General features: G+C 43.8%; 1 protein-coding gene across 1 annotated transcript in view; it reads left to right on the forward strand.

Annotated features, from left to right (window-relative positions):
* The window catches only part of LOC140453953 (dynein axonemal heavy chain 8-like), a 1210036-nt gene that overhangs the window by 371743 nt on the left and 818061 nt on the right, over positions 1-20232 (forward strand). Inside the window, exon 21 of the mRNA XM_072548830.1 lies at positions 15722-15838. Within this exon, the coding sequence (XP_072404931.1) occupies positions 15722-15838 (117 nt within the window). The remainder of the gene's footprint in view (positions 1-15721; positions 15839-20232) is intronic.

Here is a 20232-nt window from a genome sequence, read left to right on the forward strand (position 1 = left end):
AAATGCAGATGCCTTGAGCCGCCTGCCGCTGGCAGATACACTACTGGTAGTGCCATCACCGGAAGAGCCTGTTCTGGTTTCAAGATTTTTGGACACCCTTCCGATCACCACTGACAATATCAGATTGTGGAAGCAAAAGGATCTGGTCCTGGCAAAACTAAAACATCTGGTGGTGATATGGGAAACCTACTGTACCTGTGTAACACCACACTCTTCAACTCTGATCTCCAGCATCTGCCGTCCTCATTTCCTCCTAATCGGCCATCACAACCTAAATTGATACCTTTATGGAGCCAGCAAGACCAGATCAAAATGGAGGAAGGCATTTTATTGTGAGAAGCAAGAGTGATTCTCCCAAGCAAAGATCGCCACCAGGTACTGACTGAACTCCAGCAGGATCATCCAGGGGTGTCCAAATGAAGATGTTGGTGAGATATTATGTCAGGCGGCCAGGACTGGATATAGACACAGCTGCATTGTGGGGCAGTGCCCAGAGTGCCAACAAGCAGAAAACTTGCAGTTAACAGCTTCTGTTCATGGGAATGGCCGGGTAAACCCTAGACTTGGCTACACATCTACTATGCTGGCCCTTCCATGAGCTCGAAGTTCTGAGTTATTTTAAACTCCCACTCAAAGTGGATATGTATAGAGTTCATTCCTCAAACACATGGATGAAGATAGAAAAGCAGTGAGCAATCTTTGCTCCCAGAAGTATTGGTCACAGACAATGTGCCCTCATGGGGAGGTGATGGCCTAGTGGTATAATCATTCAACTGTTAATACAGAAACCCAGAACAATGTTCTGGGGACCTGGGTTTGAATCCTGCCACAGCAAATGGTGGAATTTGAATTCAATAAAAAATATCTGAAATTAAGAGTCTGCTGATGACCATGAAATCATTGTCAATTGTCAGAAAAACCCAAGTGGTTCACTAATGTCCTTTAGGGAAAGACATCTGCCATCCTTATCTGGTCTGGCCTACATATGACTCCAGAGCCAGAGCAACGTGGTTGACTTTCAACTGCCCTTTGAAATGGCCTAGCAAGCCAGCCAGTTGTATCAGTCGCTAGGAAGTCACAACAAAGTAATGAAACCTGATAGACCATCTGGCATTGACCTTGGGACCGGAAAAGACAACGTCAAAAATACAAACAGCCCTGTCAATCATGCAAAGTCCCCCTTACCAACATCTGGGGGCTGGTGTCAAAATTGGGAGAGCTGTGTCACAGAGTAATCAAGCAACATAGTAATTCTTACCGAATCATACCTTACAGGTAACATTCCAGTCACAACATTACCGTCCCTCGAAATGTCCTGTCCCACCGGCAGGACAGACCCAGCAGAGGTGGCAGTACAATGGTATGCAGTCAGAAGGGAATTGCCCTGGGAGTCCATGACATCGACTCTAAAGCCCATGAAGTCTCATGGCTTTAGATGAAACATGGGTAAATAACCTCTTACTGGTTCCCATATACTGTCCTCCTTCAGCTCCTCCATGTTGAACAATACTTGGAAAAAACACTGAGGGGATCAACCAGGGGATCAACCCTGGTTCAATGGAGATTGCAGGAGGCCATACTAGGAGCAGCATCAGGCATACCTAAAAAAGAAGTGACAAGTGTAAAAGTGTACTCTGGGAGGGGGATTTCAATGTCCACCACAAAGAGTGGCTTGGCAGCAGCATTACTGATTGAGCTGGTCAGGTCTGAAAAGATATAACTGCTAGATTGGGTCTGTGGCAGGTGGTGAAGGAAGAGGGAAACAAGAGGGAAAAACATACTTGAACTCATCCTTGCAACTCTGCTGGCTGCAGAAGCATCTGATCATGATAGTATAGGTAGCGTGACCACCACGCTGTCCTTGTGGAGAATAACTCCCGCTTTCACATTGAGAACAACCTCCATCCTGTTGTGTGGCACTATGCTAAATGGGACAGATTTTGAACCAAACTAGCAGCTCAAGACTCGGCATCCATGAGGTGCTGTGGGACATGATCAGTAGCAGAACTGTACTCCAACACAATCTGCAACCTCATGGCCTGGCATATCCCCCACTCAACCATTACCATCAATCCAAGGGATCAACCCTGGTTCAATGGAGTGCTCAGGAGGGCATGCCAGGAGCAGCATCAGGCATACCTAAAAATGAAGTGTCAAGTTGGTGAAGCTACCAAACAGGACTACTTGCATGCCATCGGCATAAACAGCAAGCGATAGATAGAGCTAAACAATTCCACAACCAATGGATCAGATCTTCCATATCCAGTCGTAAATGATGGGACAATTAAACAACTTACTGGAGGAGGAGGAGGAGGCTCCACAAATAGCTCCATCCTCAATGATGGAGGAGCCCAACATATCAGTGCAAAGATAAGGCTGTGGCATTTGAAAAAATCTTCAGTCAGTAGTGCCAAATGGATGATCCATTTTGGGCTCCTCCAGTGGTCCCCAGCATCACTGATATCAGTCTCCAGCCAATTTGGTTCACTCCACGTGATATCAAGAAACAGCTGGAGGCTCTGGATACTGGAAAGGCAATGAGCCCTGATAGCATTCTGACAATAATACTGAAGATGTGTGCTACAGAACTTGCCGCTCTGCTCGTCAAGCTCTTCCAGGACAGTTACAATATTAGCATCTACCTGACAATGTGGAAAATTGCCCAGATATGTCCTGTCCAGAAAAATCAGGACAAATCCAATCCAGCCAATTACCACCCAATCAGTCTACTCTCCATCATCAGTAAAGTGCTAGAAGGGGTCATCAATAGTGCTATCAAGCAGCACCTGCTCAGCAACACCCTGCTCAGTGATGGCCAGTTTGAGTTTCACCAGTGTCACTCAGCCTCTGATCTTATTACGGCTTTGATTCAAACATGGACAAAAGAGTTGAATTCCAGAGGTGAAGTGAGAGTGACAGCCCTTGACATCAAGGCCACATTTGACCGAGTATATCATTCAAGGAGCCCTGGCAAAACTTGAATCAATGTGTATCAGGGGGCAGACACTCCGCTGATTAGAGTTATACCTGGCACAAAGGAAGATGGTTAAGGTTATGGAGGGTTAGTCATCTCAGCTCCAGGAATCTCTGCAGAAGTCCCTCAGGGTAGTGTCCTAGGCACAACCATCTTCAGCTGCTTCATCAATGAGCTTCCCTTATCATAAAGTCAGAAGTGGGGATGATCGCCGATGATTGCAGTGTTCAGCACCATTCTCAACTCCTCAGATACTGAAACAGTCTGTGCTCAAATGCAATAAGACCAGGACAACATCCAAGTTTGGGCTGATAAGTGGCAAATAATATTCACGCCACACAAATGCCAGATAATGACCATCACCAGTAAGAGACACTGTAACCACCACTTCTTGACATTCAACAGTATTACCATCACTGAATTCCCCCACTGTCAATATCCTTGAGGTTACAAGCAAATTACTACAGATGCTGGAATCTGAAACCAAAAGAGAAAATGCTGGAAAATCTCAGCAGGTCTGGCAGCATCTGTAAGGAGAGAAAAGAGCTGATGTTTCGAGTCTAACTGACCCTTTGTCAAAGCTAAAAAAAGGGGAGAAATAGGGAGGTATTTATACTAGGCTGATAGAAGGTGAGTCGTGGCTCCAGAAGCAAAGGTAGCAATAAAGAGGTTATAATGACAGTGCATAGAGAGATTATAGGGAATTAGGAGCTGTGAATGACCAAGGCTGAAACCAGTGCTATGGTTTTATTTTTAAATACTTTTATTTCATTTATTTTATTTATCTTTTTTTTTCCACTGTTCTGTAACTCTTATTTCTTGATTGTCTCTCTTTCTCTTGCTCCCCACTCTCTCATCACCTTTTTCCTCTCCTCTTCCCCCTTTGCTACCCTTCTCCCCTGTTTTCCATTTTGCCTCTGCTTCACCCATCCCCCCCCTCATCCCCCCCATACTTTGTCACATAACTCTGTTTCAGCCTTGGTCATTCACGGCTCCTAATTCCCTATAATCTCTCTATGCACTGTCATTATAACCTCTTTATTGCTACCTTTGCTTCTGGAGCTATGACTCACCTTCTCTCAGCCTAGTATAAATACCTCCCTTTTTCTCCGCTTTTTTTTAGCTTTGACAAAGGGTCAGTTAGACTCGAAACGTCAGCTCTTTTCTCTCCTTACAGATGCTGCCAGAACTGCTGAGATTTTCCAGCATCCTTGGGGTTAACATTGACAAGAAACTCAACCGGACTGACCACATAAATATAGTGGCTACATGACCAGGTCACAGACCAGGGATACTGTGGCGAGTAATTCACCTCCTGACACTCCAAAGTCTATCCATCACCTAAAAGGCACAAATCAGGACTGTGATGGAATACTCTCCGGTTGCCTGGATGGGTGCAACTCCAATAATATTCAAGAAGCTTGACACTATCCAGGACAAAGCAATCCGCTTGATTGACACCACATCTACAAGCATTTAATTGCTCCACCGCCGGTGCTCTGTAGCAGCAATGTGTACTATCTACAACATGCACTGCAGAAATTCACCAAAGATCATTATACAGCACCGTCCAAACCCACAACCACTTCCATCTACGAGGACAAGGGCAGCAGATACTTGGGAACACCACCATCTGCAAATTTCCCTCCAAGTCACTTATCACCATGACTTCGAAATTTACTACCATTCCTTCACAATTGTTGGGTCAAAATCCTGGAAATCCCTCCCTACCAGTGTTGTGGGTCAACCCAAAGAAAGTGGATTGCTGCAATTCAAGAAGGCAGCTCACCACCACCTTTTCAAGGGCAAATAGAGATGGGCTATCAATGCTGGCCAGCCAGGGTTGCCCAAGTCCCACAAATGAATAAGAAAAAAATTGCCAGCAGGTAATATTTCCCAAAGTCAAATGGCATTCCACATACAAGGACAGCTCTATACCATCCATCGTCCAATGGTCCAGCAGAAAGGGCAGTCCAAATTTTGAAGGTAAATTTAAAGAACAGGATGCAGCTTCACTTGATACCAAACTGTCTCAGTTCCTAAGACAACCACAGGGATAGCTCCAGCAGATTTGCTGATCGGGAGAAGACTGCACCAGGTTAAAACTAATCTTCCTGGATCTGGCATGGAGGATGAAATGGCATCAGATTTACCAATGCCGGACACAAGACTCCTCTAAGCAACAGAGACAATTTACTTCAGGGGATGACGTTTGGTGCTGAAACCACAGAAATGGCCCTGCATGGATAAGAGGCATTGTCAATGCAAGGTCAGGTCCTGTGTACAGTCCTGAACAAGCATGTGGACCACATGAAAGTTGTAAACTCGCAAACAGGGCAGGGACATAGCATACCTGGACCCTCAGAACAGCTGGAAAGATTGTTGGAACCCTTGGATTGCACCCCCTACCCTGCCGACCATTGAAGAGACCTTGGAATCTGAGATAGACATGATGGATGTTGCAGCCTAAACAGGAAGGCTTTTATGGAGTTATTTCAATTTCCAGTCGTAGGAGAGACTAGGACAAAAAGGGCAATGCCTTAGCATGAAGGGGTGATCTTGTAGAACTGAGATAAGAAGGAATTTCTTCAGCCAGAGGGCCAAGTTATTGAATGCGTTTAAGACAGAGATAGATGCTTGAGTAGTAAGGGAATCGAGTGTTATGGGAAGAACACAGAGGAATGAGATTGAGAAACATCAGCCACGATTTAATGGCTGAGCAGATGAGATGGGCTGAATGGGCTAATTCTGCTCCTATCTTGTGGTCTTAAGACCTTTCGGTATTCTCATCAAACTCCAGTAACAAGCAGCACTCCAATACAGGCAGTGTCGCACTTAACAAGGACTCCTTTTATGGCCCTGAATTGAAAAGCTTCTCTGTGCAAGGTTAAACCAGTGCATTTAGTCTCCCAATGATGAAGTTGTGCTGATGCCTGAGCAACAAGATTCTGGAACATAGCTGGCTTCCTCCAGGTGCAGTGTTCCATTGACTGCACACGTGGGCAGTAAGATGGTCATATCACAATGATATGGAATTCATCAAAAGAAGGGGTTCCTTTTGATTAATATTTCATTGACCTGTGGTCACCGTTATCACTACTTTTGAGGTGTTTGTCCACTACCCTGTCAACTGCCATGACTTCTACTTCCTGGAACTCCCTTTTGTACCTGATGCATTTGATGGCTCATGTGTCTTCAATGACCAGTTACAGAAATCATACAGTACAGAAGAGACACTTCGAACCTTTGAGTTTGTACCAAGAAATATACTATCTATACTTGTCCCACTTACCCAAAACCTTGAAGGATACGATACTTCAAGTACACATTAAAGTACTCTTTTAAATGTTGTGAGGTTACCTATACACAAGGTCTGTTGCCCAACAGCTTTCTGTGGCAACGATTCTTGAGGGGCTTGACGCAGCAAATGCCAAGAGATTGATTCTCCTCATGGGAGACTCTAGGGACAGTGTGCATAGTCTCAGAATTAACGAACACCAATTTAAAATTAAGATGAGGAGAACTTTCTTCTTACAGAGGTTAAGAATCTTTGGCATTCCTTGCTAGGGCAGAGACCTTGTGTATAGGTAAGGCTGAGATGGATAGGTTTTTGATCAGTATGGAAAACATAGAATGGTAAAAGATAGGAGCAGAGGAGGCATTTGCCCTCACATAACTGCACCACCATTCAATATGAGCATATCAACCTCAATATACAGCTCAAGACCTCCCCCAAATCCCTTGATCCTTTTAGCCTCAAGAGCTATGTGTACTTCCTTTTTGAAAACTTATAAGGCTTTGGCCTCAGTTCCTCGATGTGGTAGTGAATTCCACATGCTCATCACTGTCTGGGTGAAAAAGTCTTTCCTCATCTCAGTCCTAAAAGGTTTACCCCTTATCCTTAAACTATGACCCCTGGTTCTAGACTCCTCCACCATTGTGAATATCCTTCTTGCATCTAACCTGTCTATCCCTGTTAGAATTTTATCAGTTTCACTCTTCTAAAATCCAGTGAATACAATCCTAACTGAGTCAGTGTCTCCATGTACGTCAGTTCTGCCATCCCAGGAATTAATTTGGTAAACCTTCACTGCACATCCTCTATAGTACAGACATCCTTCCTAAGATAAGGAGACCAAACCTGCACACACTATTTCAGAAGTGGCCTCATCATGCATTGTATTATTGGAGCAAAACGTCTTTGTTCCTGTACTCAAATCTTATCACTATAAAGACCAATGTAATGTTTGTCTTCTTTACTACCTGCACAACTATTGTCAGCAACTGGTGCACAAGGACACCCATGTGTTATCAAACATTCCCCTCGCTCAATTTACAGCCATTCAAATAATAACGTTGCTTTCTATTTTGCTGCCTGAGTAGATAATCAAACCACACATTTATTCACATGAAACAACTTCTGACATATATTTGCTCACTCACTGAGCCTGTCCAATTCACACACCAACATCTATGCATCCTCCTCACAGCTCACCCTTCCACCCAGCTTTGTGTCACCTACAAATTTTGAGATAATATATTTATTTCTCTCATCTAACTCATTAACATGAATTATGAATAGATGGGGTCCTAATACCAAGTTGTGTGGTCATTGAGAAAAATGGATGTAGGCTTGCTCGCTGAGCTGGGAGGTTCATTTCCTGATGTTTCGTCACCCTACTAAGTAACATCTTCAGTGGGCCTCAGGCAAAGCAGTGTACATGATTCCTGCTTTCTATTTATATGTTTGGGTTTCTTTGGGTTGATGATGTCATTTCCTGTGGTGATGTCATTTCCTGTTCTTTTTCTCAGAGGGTGGTAGATAGGGTCTAACTCGATGTGTTCGTTGATAGAGTTCCTGTTGGAATGCCATGCTTCTAGGAATTCTCGTGCATGTCTCTGTTTGGCTTGTCCTAAGATGGATGTGTTGTCCCAGTCAAAGTAGTGTCCTTCCTTATCTGTATGGAAGGATACTAGTAAGAGTGGGCCATGTTGTTTTGTGGCTAGTTGGTGTTCATGTATCCTGGAGCGCAAAGAAATTAAGGTGACTGATGCCCAATCAACATTTCTGTTTTTTTGATTTGGATCTTCAGCGCCTGCAGTTCTTTGCTTTATTTCAATGTTACATTGGCATTTTTCCAACCTCTCCGGATATTTCCAGAATTTAAGATGATCTAGAAGATTATTATCTGTGCATCCAGTATCTCTGTAGCTGCTTTCATTAATATCCTCGGATGCATCCCATCAAACCTAGGGGGCTTATTACTAGACCCCGTTAGTTTTTGTGCCACATTTCTCTAAAAATAGTTATTGTATTTATTTCCTCTCCTCCTTTTACCCCTTGAACATTTAATAATTTTAATATTAGTGTTTTCTACTTAAAGACTAATGCAAATTATTTATTGAACTTTGCCAATTTCTGATTTCCCTATTATTATTTCCCCAGCCTCTTTCCCTGAAGGACTCTGTACCTTGGCTTCTCTCTTCAACAGCAACAGGGTTAACATTTCAGGTTGAGTGACCTTTTCTCAGAACAGTTCTGAGGAAAGGTCACTTGATGTAAAACTTGACTGATTTCTCTCCACATATGCTGCCAGAACTGCTGAGCTTTTCCAGCATTTTCTGTGTTTGTTTCTGATTTACAGCATCCGCAGTTCTTTCAGTTTTTATTTGACTTCGCTCTTCCTTTTCATATTTTAAAAGATGGACTTGCTGTCCATCTTGATATGACTTGTAAGTTTCCCCTCAAAGCTTATTTTCTTCTTTTTCTTGATAGTCTTTTGTTCATCTTTAAAGCTTTCCCAATCCCCTGGCCAGCAACTAGTCTTTGCAACAATGTATTTTCTTTTTCTTTCAATCCATTGCTTTCCCATACCTCATTTGTCGGATTATCCCCTTCCTGGTATCCCTCTTCCTCACTGGAATATGTTTTCACTATGAGCCGTGAACTATTTTCTTAGACCAGCCATTGATCCTTAATTGCATTTGCTACTAAATTCACTTCTCAGTCCACTCCAGCTAGCTCTACCCTCATTCCTTTATTAAAGCTTAGAACAGTTGTGCCAGACCCAAGTCCTTCCCTCTCAAAGTGAATGCTATATTCTAATATGCTATGGCCACTGTTTCTGAGGGGATCTTCTACTGTGACATTATTTTAAACCTGCCTCATTGTGCATCACCATATCCAAAATAGCCTGATGCCTGATCTGATCTACAAAATATCATTCCAGGAAACTTTCCCAGATTCACGTTATGAATTCTTCCTCATGATTTCCTCTGCCAATCTGATTATCCTAATCAACATGAAGGTTAAAGTCATCCATGATTAATGTACTGCCTTTGTAACATACATTCATTATGCAGTAGAGTCATAGAGTCACAGAGATGTACAGCACGGAAACAGACCCTTCAGTCCAACTCATCCATACCGACCAGATATCCCAACCCAATCTAGTTGTACCTGCCAGCACCTGGCCCATATCCCTCTAAACCCTTCCTATCCATATACCCATCCAGATACCTTTTAAATGTTGCAATTGTACTAGCCTCTACAACTTCCTCTGGCAGCTCATTCAATACATGTACAACCCTCTGCATAAAAAAGTTGCACCTTAGGTCTCTTTTATATCTTTCCTCTCTCACCCTAAGCCTATGCCCTCTAGTTCTGGACTCCCCCACCTCAGGGAAAAGCATTTCTCTATTTATCCTATCTGTGCCCCTCATAAACCTCGATAAGGTCACCCCGCAGACTCCAACTCTGTAGGGAAAACAGCCCTAGCATATTCAGCCTCTCCCCACAGCTGAAATGCTCCAACCTTGGCAACATCCTTGTAAATCATTTCTGAACCATTTCAAGTTTCACAACATCCTTCCAATAGGAAGGAGACCAGAACTGTATGCAATATTCCAACAGTGGCCTAACCAATGCCCTGTACAGCCTCAACATGACCTCCCAACTCCTGCAGTCAATACTCTGACCAATAAAGGAAAGCATTTAAAATGCCTTCTTCACTATCCTACCTACCTGTGACTCCACTTTCAAGGAGCTATGAACCTGCACTCCAAAGTCTCTTTGTTCAGCAACACTCCGTAGAACCTTATCATTAAGTGTATAAGGAGAAAGTGAGGACTGCAGATACTGGAGGTCAGAACTGAAAATGTGTTGCTGGAAAAGCGCAGCAGGTCAGACAGCATCCAAGGAACAGGAGAATCGACGTTTTGGGCATCAGCCCTTCTTCAGGAATCCTGAAGAAGGGCTGATGCCCGAAACGTCGATTCGCCTGCTCCTTGGATGCTGCCTGACCTGCTCCGCTTTTCCAGCAACGCATTTTCAGCATGAAGTGTATAAGTCCTGCTAAGATTTGCATTCCCAAAATTCAGCACCTCACATTCATCTAAATTAAACTCCATCTGCCACTTCTCAGCCCATTGGCCCATCTGATCAAGATCCCATTGTAATCTGAGCTAGCTTTCTTCGCTGTCCACTACACCTCCAATTTTGGTGTAATCTGCAAACTTACTAACTATACCTCTTATGCTCACATCCAAATCATTTATATAAATGATAAGGGCAGAGAGGTAGACATGATCTATTTGAACTTCAGTAAGGCATTTGACAAGGTTCCCCAGGCAGACTGATCAGCAAGGTTAGACCTCATGGAATACAGGGAAACTAGCAATTTGGATACAGACTGGCTCAAAGGTAGAAGACAGAGGGTGGTGGTGGAGGGTTGTTTTTCAGACTGGAGACCTATGACCAGTGGATTTGAATTGTTTTATTGCCAAGCTGTCCATAACTTACTTGAATAATTCTGATTTAAAGTTTGACCCTTGATCTGTTTGGATCTCTTCCGTGCTGTACATCTGTATTACTCTAATGCATACCATTATCTCATGATTTATTCTCTGTCCTACCATATAGCTAATGTTAGGGAGCCTATAAACTACTCCTACCTATGTTTTCTTGCCTTTCTTTTATTTGTTATGTCCATCCGTATGGATTCTATGTATTCCAATTCAAGGTCATTGTTCTTATTCCATCCTGGATCAGCGGTGCTACCCTGCCACCCTTTAGTTCCTTAGAGTCAAAAAAAAACTGCAGATGCCGGAATCTAAACTAGACCGGCAGGAGGCTGGAAGAACACAGCAAGCCAGGCAGCATCAGGAAGTGGAGAAGTCGATGTTTCGGCTGTAACCCTTCTTCAGGACTGGGGATGGGTGTAAGGGGAGCTGCAGATAAAGGGGTTGGCGGGAGCAGGATGGTGAAAGAGGATAGGTGAAGACACGTTGAAGATACGACCTGGTTGGTCAATGGGAGGAATGAATCCAGTTAGTGGTAGGGAGGAGTGGAAGGGAGGAGGAGAGGCTGGAAAGGGAGTTGAGGGATGGGAAGGAAGGTTATTTGAAATTGGAGAACTCAGTGTTGAGTCCTCCAGGCTGTAAGATGCCCTGGCAGAAGATGAGGTGTTTGTCCTCCAAGTTGTGGTTTGGTTGATTGTGGCAATAGAGGAGGCCAAGGGTGGTCATGTCGGAAAGGGAGTGGGAAGGGGAATTAAAATGCGTGATGACTCGAAGGTCCCGTCAGCCCCTGCAGGCCCGGCTGAGATGCTGTTTCCTAAGTTTAGCGAAGACCACATCGGGGTAGCACCTGATGCAGCAAACTAGGTTGAAAGAGAGGCAGGTGAACCTCCGTCTCACCTGGAAGGACTGTTTGAGGCCCTGGACGGAGGGGAGGAGGGTGGTGTATCAGCAGGTTTTATATTTCTTCCAGTTGCGGGAAGGTACTTGGGGGTTCAGGGGGATTGGTTGGGAGAGTGGAGCAAACTAAGGATTGTTTAAGAAAATGGTCCTTGCGGAAGGCAGAGAAGGGTGGGGAGGGGAAGATGATCTTGGTTGTAGGGTCTAGTTGGAATTGGTGGAAATGTTTAAGGATGCTGCATTGGATGTGGAGACTGGTGGGGTGTTAGGTCAGGACAAGGGGACTTTGACTTTATTGCGTGCAGAGGGGAGGGTTTAGAGCAGCAGAATGGGGAATGGAGGTAGTGCAGCGGAGGGCTGTCTGGATGACAGATAGAAGAAAAGCACGTTGTTCAAAATAAGTGTACATCTGGGATACCTGGGAATGGAATGTCTCCTTGTCTGAGCAGATGCGGCTGAGGTGGAGAAATTGGGAGAATAGGGTGAAATTCTTGCAGGCTACACGGTGAGCGGAGGAGTAATCCAGGTAGAATGGGAGTCTGTGGGTTTGATAGTAAATGTCCATCTGGAGATGGAAATGGAGAGGTCAAGAAAGGGGAGGGAAGTGTGCAAGCTAGACCAAGTGATTTTGACGGCGACTGGAAGCTTTAGGACAGGTCGATGAACTGCTCCAGTTCAGCCTGGGTGCCGGATGCTGCACTGATGTAGTCATTGATGTAATGGCAGAAGACTTGGAGCACAGTGGTATGCAGGTACTGAAGAGGGACCGTTCGAAATAGCTGACAAAGAGGCAGGCGTAGTTGGGGCCCTTCCGGGTGCCCATGGCCACCCCCTAGATTTGGAGAAAATGGGAGGAGTTGAAGGAAAAGTTGTTGAGGGTGAGTACCAGTTCGACGAATCTGAGGAGGCGATTGCTGGAGGGGGACTGGATGGGTCTGTTGCAAAGGAAGAAGCAGAGGACCTGGAGGCCATCCTTGTTGGGTATGAGCGTGTATAAGAGCTTCATGTCCATAATGAAGATAAAGTGCTGGGGGCCGGGCAACTGGACGTTACTGAAAAGATGGAGGACATGGAGCAGAGGCGGCGGAAGAAGTGCTCCACATGGTGGCAGGTTTGGAATTCGTTGATGTTTGGGCGGAGGAGTATGAGCGTGAGCCCTTTCCTGAGGACAAACCATTTGGCCTCAGAGAGTTCAGGGTCAGGCAGGATAGTAATATGTGGCAAGGCTTGGGGGTTGGTTTTTGGGGTGATCCCGAGGTGGAGGGGGGAAGAGTGATGGCATGTGATGGGAGGGTTTGAATGTGGTGTGGTGGAGGGAAGTGAGTGTGGGTGAGAAAGGAGATTAGGGGGAGGTGGGCTGGGGAGTGGGGTGGGGAAGTGGGAAAGGGTGCAGGCAGAATGAGGTGAAGAGGGAGAGGATGAGGAATAAGGTGCATTGTGGGGTGAATGGATGAGGAGGGAGAGCTGGTGTGCTGCCTGGCTGCATATTTGAACCAAGGTAGTAATGAGGTCAGGAGCTGAGTGGCCCTCACTGAACTGGGCATCAGTGAGGAGGTTGTGCAGTCATCAGCAAACAACCACATCTCTGGCCTTAAGGTGGAAGGAAAGTCATGGATGAAGCAGCTGAAGTTGCTTGAGCCGAGGACACTCCTGTAAGGGACTTATACAGAGATGTCCTCGAGCTATGATGACTGACTTACAACAACCACAACCATCATCATATGTGCCAGTTATGACTCCAACTTCCCATTGGTTACAGTTTTTCTAGGGATGCTTGATGCCACACTTGGTCAAATGCAACCTTGATGTTAAGGGCTGTCACTTTCACCTCATCCCTGGAATTCAGTTCTTTTGTCCATATTTGAACCCAGGTTGTAATGAGGTCAGGAGCTGAGTGGCTCTCACTGAACTGGGCATCAGTGAGGAGGTTGTTACCTCTGTTGATTACACCTTTGATCAGTTTACTGATGATCATGAGGAGACTGAAGGACCAGTAATTGACTGGGTTGGACTCGTGTGCAGGACTTATCTGGGCAATTTTCCATATTGTCAGGTAGATGTCAGTCTTGTAGTTGTACTGGATCAGCTTGGCTAGGAGTGTGGCAATTTCTGGAGTTTTTATGCAACCCATGTGATCTCCTACTGCAGCAATGTCCTGGGGTTGAGTTGCTTGGTCTCCTACAACCGCAACTATCTTTTACTCTTCTGAATATGACTCCAACAAGTGGCCTGTTTGTCCCCTTTATATTACAGTGGAACCTTGATTATCTGGCATTCGATTATTTGAATTTCAGATTATCCAGCAAGATTGCAAGGTCCTGTTGCTTAGCTAAATTGTGTTATCTGGCATTTGTTTATCTGAACATTCGTTTATTCGAATACTCCCTGCCCATGTCCGTTGGATAACCAAGGTTCCTTTGTATTTACTTTTGTGCTACTTGTTGTTGCACTTGATCAAATGTTGCTCCATTTTCTGTCATCACACCTCAATAGTTCACTGGTGAATGTGGTGACTATATTGTGTAGTAACCAAATGAATTAACTGCATCTAAAATTTATTTGAGTCATAGAGTCCTGCAGCACAGACATAGGCCCTTCAGCCCAACCTGTTCCATGCTGACCAAAATGTCCATCCACAATAACCCCATTTCCCTGCACTTGGCTCATACCCTTCTAAACCTTTCCTATCCATATATTTGGAAGTTATGAAAAAGGCAAGAAAGGCATAAATTTTCAACCTCAAAAGCATCTAAAATACCTCAGATACAATTAATTAATTTGAAGTGAAGTCAGAGAAAACAGAATGCTAAAAATATTTTTGAAGTGCGAGTTAGTACTTGAACTTACAACTTGGTGACCCAAGCAAAAAACTGAAAAATTATCATTGGTAAATAGGCGTTGATTAGTTTAGATTCCCTACACTGTGGAAACAAGACCTTCAGTCCAACAAATCTGAAGAGTAACCCACCCAGACCTATTTCCCTCCGACTAATGCACCTCACACTATGGACAATTTAGCATGGCCAATTCACCAAACCTGCACGTCTTTGGATTGGGGGAGGAAACCGGAGCACTCGGAGGAAACCCACGCAGACACAGGGAAAATGTGCAAACTTCACACAGACAGTTGCTCAAGGCTGGAATCAAACCTGGGACCCTGGTGCTGTGAGGCAGCAGTGCTAACCACTGAGCCATTGTGACGATTGGTCACATTAATCCTAATATCCCTGAGAAATACATAATTTGCTGTCTTTAATAAAACTAATAAACTATGGCTGTGAGTTTCCCATCTTCAGACTACGATTGAAAGTGGGAGAGTTTCCATGAGGGAAACCCATGGCCTATGGAGGTAAGAAAGCGTGATGGATTTTCCAATATACAGTCAAGCAATTAGTTGGTGGTGGGCTTTCTGACAGAATTATAACTCCAGATTGGGAAGACTCACCAGCCTGGAGCAGCTGCTAGTCAGAGGCTGAAAATGATAGGTTGTATTTGGAGGGATGGGAAGTTTCTGGGGGTGGAAATTATTTTGGGGAAAGGCATTGGAGGTGTCAAACGTGAGGACAGGGAGGTAGCTATTTGCACCCATGCTCCAGTCCCTTGGTTTTATGCAAATTAGTGCAGATTGAGAGGTCACTCCCTTCCAAGCTGACAGTTTACCAGTCAAGTAGACTAACACTTCCTCATTTCACTTGGAGTTGAAGTAATTGGAGCACGAGTGGGTAAAGGCTGTGAAACTACTCAATTTATCATTTAGGGACCTCAATTGATAACAAAGTGAGAAACTCAGTCTTGGGCCTTGTCACCCTTGTCATGGCAGGAAGGTGAAAAATATCTCTCCACTGCCATCATACATGATTACCTACCCCTTCTGTCATAGCTTCCACTGCTTTTTCAAGAGGGAGTAATTACACTTTGGCTCTATGTGTATGTTGTATAACCTTAAAGCGATAGAGAAAAACCAAACCTAGTATCAATGATGGCGGTTTTGTAACAATTTCATAATAATTACAATTTTGTGTTCATGATTTATTGTTTCTTTTCCTTTAGATTGAATCTGTTCTGAGACAGGGAGCTGCCTCACTGAATTGGTCATCAATAACACTTGACAAATTCTTCTCTGATGTGAATTCAGCCATCGAAGAGTTGACTTCATTGCTCAAGACAGTAAGTAGATTTCTGAAAATGGTTACATTTTCTTACTAAACTGAAAATAGTAGTAGTGGGAAACAGAGCATCTCTATTTGAATTAAGAGGTGGCAAGTTTCCTGGTCAACGGTTTAATATGTGCACCTAGTAAGACACCTACTGTTTACAGAAATTAAACACCTCACTATGGTAAAATCAAGCAAAACTTTCAATGATGTAATGTATCGGGCTCATGGAGCTTAGTTACAGAGTTTTGAAAAGTCTTAAGTGTTTCTATATTAATTGTTGCCCATTAACCCTTTCTGGACCTAGTTTTAATTTTACAGACCTAAGATATTGTAAGTGCCACTCCCGGAATTCTTTTATCAGAAGATGTTTCTGGGTACTTAATAATTTTTCAAATACTAATATTCCTGACTACATTGTAAATCTGAAAATCTGTACTGCAGCAAATTTCCAAAGACATTGCAACCATAACTGAGATCCCACCATGAGCCTATGGTTAGCAATTTGATTTTATTGACAGAATACTGTGGACCATAAGAAGTCATCACATTCTATCATTTGCTTCCAGCTATTGGCCAACAGGAATTGTTTTCCACATGTGCTGTTGTAAAAATACATAATGTCTATAAAGGCTTTGGTTTTAATGCATTATGTGATTGTGTCTATGTCGGGATTAAAAGGAAAAAGATTAATTCCAGATTATAGCTGGAAGTGAAATAGGTCAAGTGAAATAGGGATTGATAGGAAGGGTGAGGGGAGTAACAAATTAAAAATATTATATATGAATGCACGAAGCATTAGAAATAAGGTGGATGAGCTTGAGGCTCATTTGGAAATTGGCAATTATGATGATGTGGGGATAACAGACGTGGCTTCAAGTGGACAGGGCCTGGGAAATGAATATTCAAGGCTATATGTGCTATCATAAGGAGAGACTGACTGGCAGAGGGGGTGGGGTGGCCCTGTTGGTAAGGAATGATATTCAGTCCCTTGCGCGTGGTGACCTAGAATCAGGGGATGTAGAGTCAGTATGGATAGAGCTGAGAAATTCTAAGGGTAGAAAGACCCTGATGGGAGTTATCTACAGGCCCCCAAACAGTAGCCTGGATGTAGTGTGTAAGTTGAATAAGGAGCTGAAATTGGCCTGTCGCAAAGATATTACTACAATTGTTATGGGGGATTTTAACATGCAGGTAGACTGGGAGAATCAAGATGGTACTGGACCCCAAGAAAGGGAGTTTGTGGAGTGCCTCCAAGATGGATTCTTAAAACAGCTTGTGCTGGAGCCTACCAGAGAGAATGTAATTCTGGATCTGGTGTTGTGCAATGAACCGGATTTGATCAGGGACCTCGAAGTGAAGAAGCCATTAGGAGGTAGTGACCACATTACAATAAGCTTTAATCTGCAGTTTGAAAGGGAGAGAGTAGAATCGGAAGTGACAATATTTCAGTTGAATAAGGGGAACTATGGAGCTATGAGGGAGGAGCTGACCAAAGTTCAATGGTGCAATACCCTAGCAGGGATGGCAGTGGAACAACAATGGCAGGTATTTCTGGGTATAATGCAGAAGATGCAGGATCAGTTCATTCCAAAAAGAAAGAAAGATCCTAAGGGGAGGCAGGGGTGGCCGTGGCTGATGAGGGAAGTTAAGGACCATATAAAGACAAAAGGAAAAAAGTATAACATAGCAAAGATGAGTGGGAAATCGGAGGACTGGGAAGCTTTTAAAGAACAACAGAAGATAACTAAAAGGGAAATACGCAAAGAAAATATAAGATACGAAGGTAAACTGGCCAAAAATATAAAGGAGGATAGTAAAGGCTTTTTTCGGTATATGATGAGGAAAAAAATGGTTAAGACCAAAATTGGGCCATTGAAGACAGAAACGGGTGAATTTGTTACGGGGAACAAAGAAATGGCAGAAGTGTTGAATTGGTACTTTAGATCTGTCTTCATTGGGGAAGACACGAGCAATCTCCCAGATGCAATAGTGTCTGAAGGACCTAAACTGAAGGGAATTTGTATTAGGCAGGAAATGGTGTTGGAGAGACTGTTAGGTCTGAAGGCTGATAAGTCCCTAGGACCTGATGGTCTGCATCCCAGGGTACGGAAGGAGGTGGCTGTAGAAATCGTGGATGCATTGGTGATCATTTTCCAATGTTCTATAGATTCAGGATCAGTTCCTGCGGATTGGAGAGTGGCTACTGTTGTCCCACTTTTTAAGATAGGACGGAGAGAGAACACAGAGAATTATAGACCAGTTAGTCTGACGTCAGTGGTGGGAAAGATGCTGGAGTCAATTATAAAGGACGAAATTACAACACATCTGGATAGCAGTAACAGGATAGGTCAGAGTCAGCATGGATTTATGAAGGGGAAATCATGCTTAACTGATCTCCTGGAATTTTTTGAGGATGTAACTCTGAAGATGGACAAGGGAGATCTAGCGGATGCAGTATACCTGGATTTTCAGAAAGCCTTATGATAACGTCCCACATAGGAGGTTAGTGAGCAAACTTAGGGCACATGGTATTCAGGGCAAAATACTGACATGGATTGAAAATGGGTTGGCTGACAGGAAACAAAGAGTGGTGAAAAACGGCTCCCTTTCGGAATGGCAGGCAGTGACCAGAGGTGTGCCGCAGGGATCAGTGCTGGGACCGCAGCTTTTTACAATGTACATTAATGATTTAGATGAAGGTATTAAAAATAATATTCGCAAATTTGCTGATGACACAAAGCTGGGTGGCAGGGTGAAATATGAGGACGATGTTAGGAGAATACAGGATGACCTGGACAGACTAGGTGAGTGGACGGATGCATGGCAGATGCAGTTTAATGTGGATAAATGTGTGGTTATCCACTTTGGTGGCAAGAACAGGAAGGCAGATTACCACCTAACTGGAGCCAAGTTAGGTAAAGGGTCAGTACAACGAGATCTAGGTATTCTTGTCCATCAGTCAATGAAAGCAAGCATACAGGTACAGCAGGCAGTTAAGAAAGCTAATAGCGTGCTGGCCTTCATAACAAGAGGAATTCAGTATAGAAGCAATGAGGTCCTTCTGCAGCTGTACAGGGCCCTGTTGAGACCGCACCTGGAATATTGTGTGCAGTTTTGGTCTCCAAATTTGAGGAAAGACATTCTGGCTATTGAGGGAGTGCAGCGTAGGTTCAAGAAGTCAATTCCTGGAATGGCGGGACTATCTTACGCTGAAAGATTAGAGCAACTGGGCTTGTATATGCTTGAGCTTAGAAGGTGAGAGGGGATATGATTGCGACATATAAGATTATTAAAGAATTAGACACTCTGGAGGCAGGAAGCATGTTTCCACTGATGGGTGAGTCCCGAACCAGAAGGCACAGTTTAAAAATAAGGGGGAGGCCACTTAGAAAATAGTTGAGAAGAAACTTCTTCACCCAGAAAGTGGTGGGTGTATGGAATGCTCTGCCCCAGAAGGCTGTGGAGGTCAAGTCTCTGGATACTTTCAAGAAAGAGTTGGATAGAGCTCTTAGGGATAGTGGAATCAAGGGTTATGGGGTAAGGCAGGAACAGGATACTGATTGAGGATGATCAGCTATGATCATAATGAATGGTGGTGCTGGCTCGAAGGGCAGAAATACTGCATCTATTGTCTATTGTCTAACCAATATTTGCCACTTGTTGTAAGAAGTTTTATTTCTAAAAAACAGATTATTTCCAATGAATCCTGGTGAAAATCTTTTATTATGGATAGAGATACAAAAAAGAAGCAATTGAATCAAGGCGTTTATACTAATGGTGACAGTGGTGAAATGCAGTGACATGTTACCAATGCACACATCCTCTCACAGTCATAACACATGCATCAGATGAATTTCAGCCTGTAACGTTTGTGCATTTTTACAGTAATCAGTTCTTATTTGCTAACTTTCCATTTGCAAGTCAGATACCAACTTGTCCTACATTGGAGGTCTGTCTTAATATAGAGCAACAAACGGTCTGGTTGGATTTTCTCAGTTTTTCTGTCGAACAGAGAGACCTAGGGTTCAGATATATAGTTCTTTGAAAATTGCATCACAGGTAGCCAGAGTAGTTAAGAAGGTAAAAACAAGGACTGCAGATGCTGGAAACCAGAGTCTAGATTAGAGTGGTGCTGGAAAAGCACAGCAGGTCAGGCAGCATCCGAGGAGCAGGAAAATCGACGTTTCGGACAAAAGTCCTTCATCAGGAATGATTCCTGATGAAGGGCTTTTGCCCGAAACATCGATTGTCTTCCTCCTCGGAAGCTGTCTGACCTGCTGTGCTTTTCCAGCACCACTCTCCTCTAGGGTAGTTAAGAAGGCATTTAGCACAATTGCCTTCATTGAGTCAGAGAGTTATAGAGTTGTACAGCACAGAAATAGACTTCCAAATTTTCCATGCCAA

The sequence above is a fragment of the Chiloscyllium punctatum genome, chromosome 3 (assembly GCF_047496795.1).
Source record: "Chiloscyllium punctatum isolate Juve2018m chromosome 3, sChiPun1.3, whole genome shotgun sequence".
Lineage (NCBI taxonomy): Eukaryota > Metazoa > Chordata > Chondrichthyes > Orectolobiformes > Hemiscylliidae > Chiloscyllium > Chiloscyllium punctatum.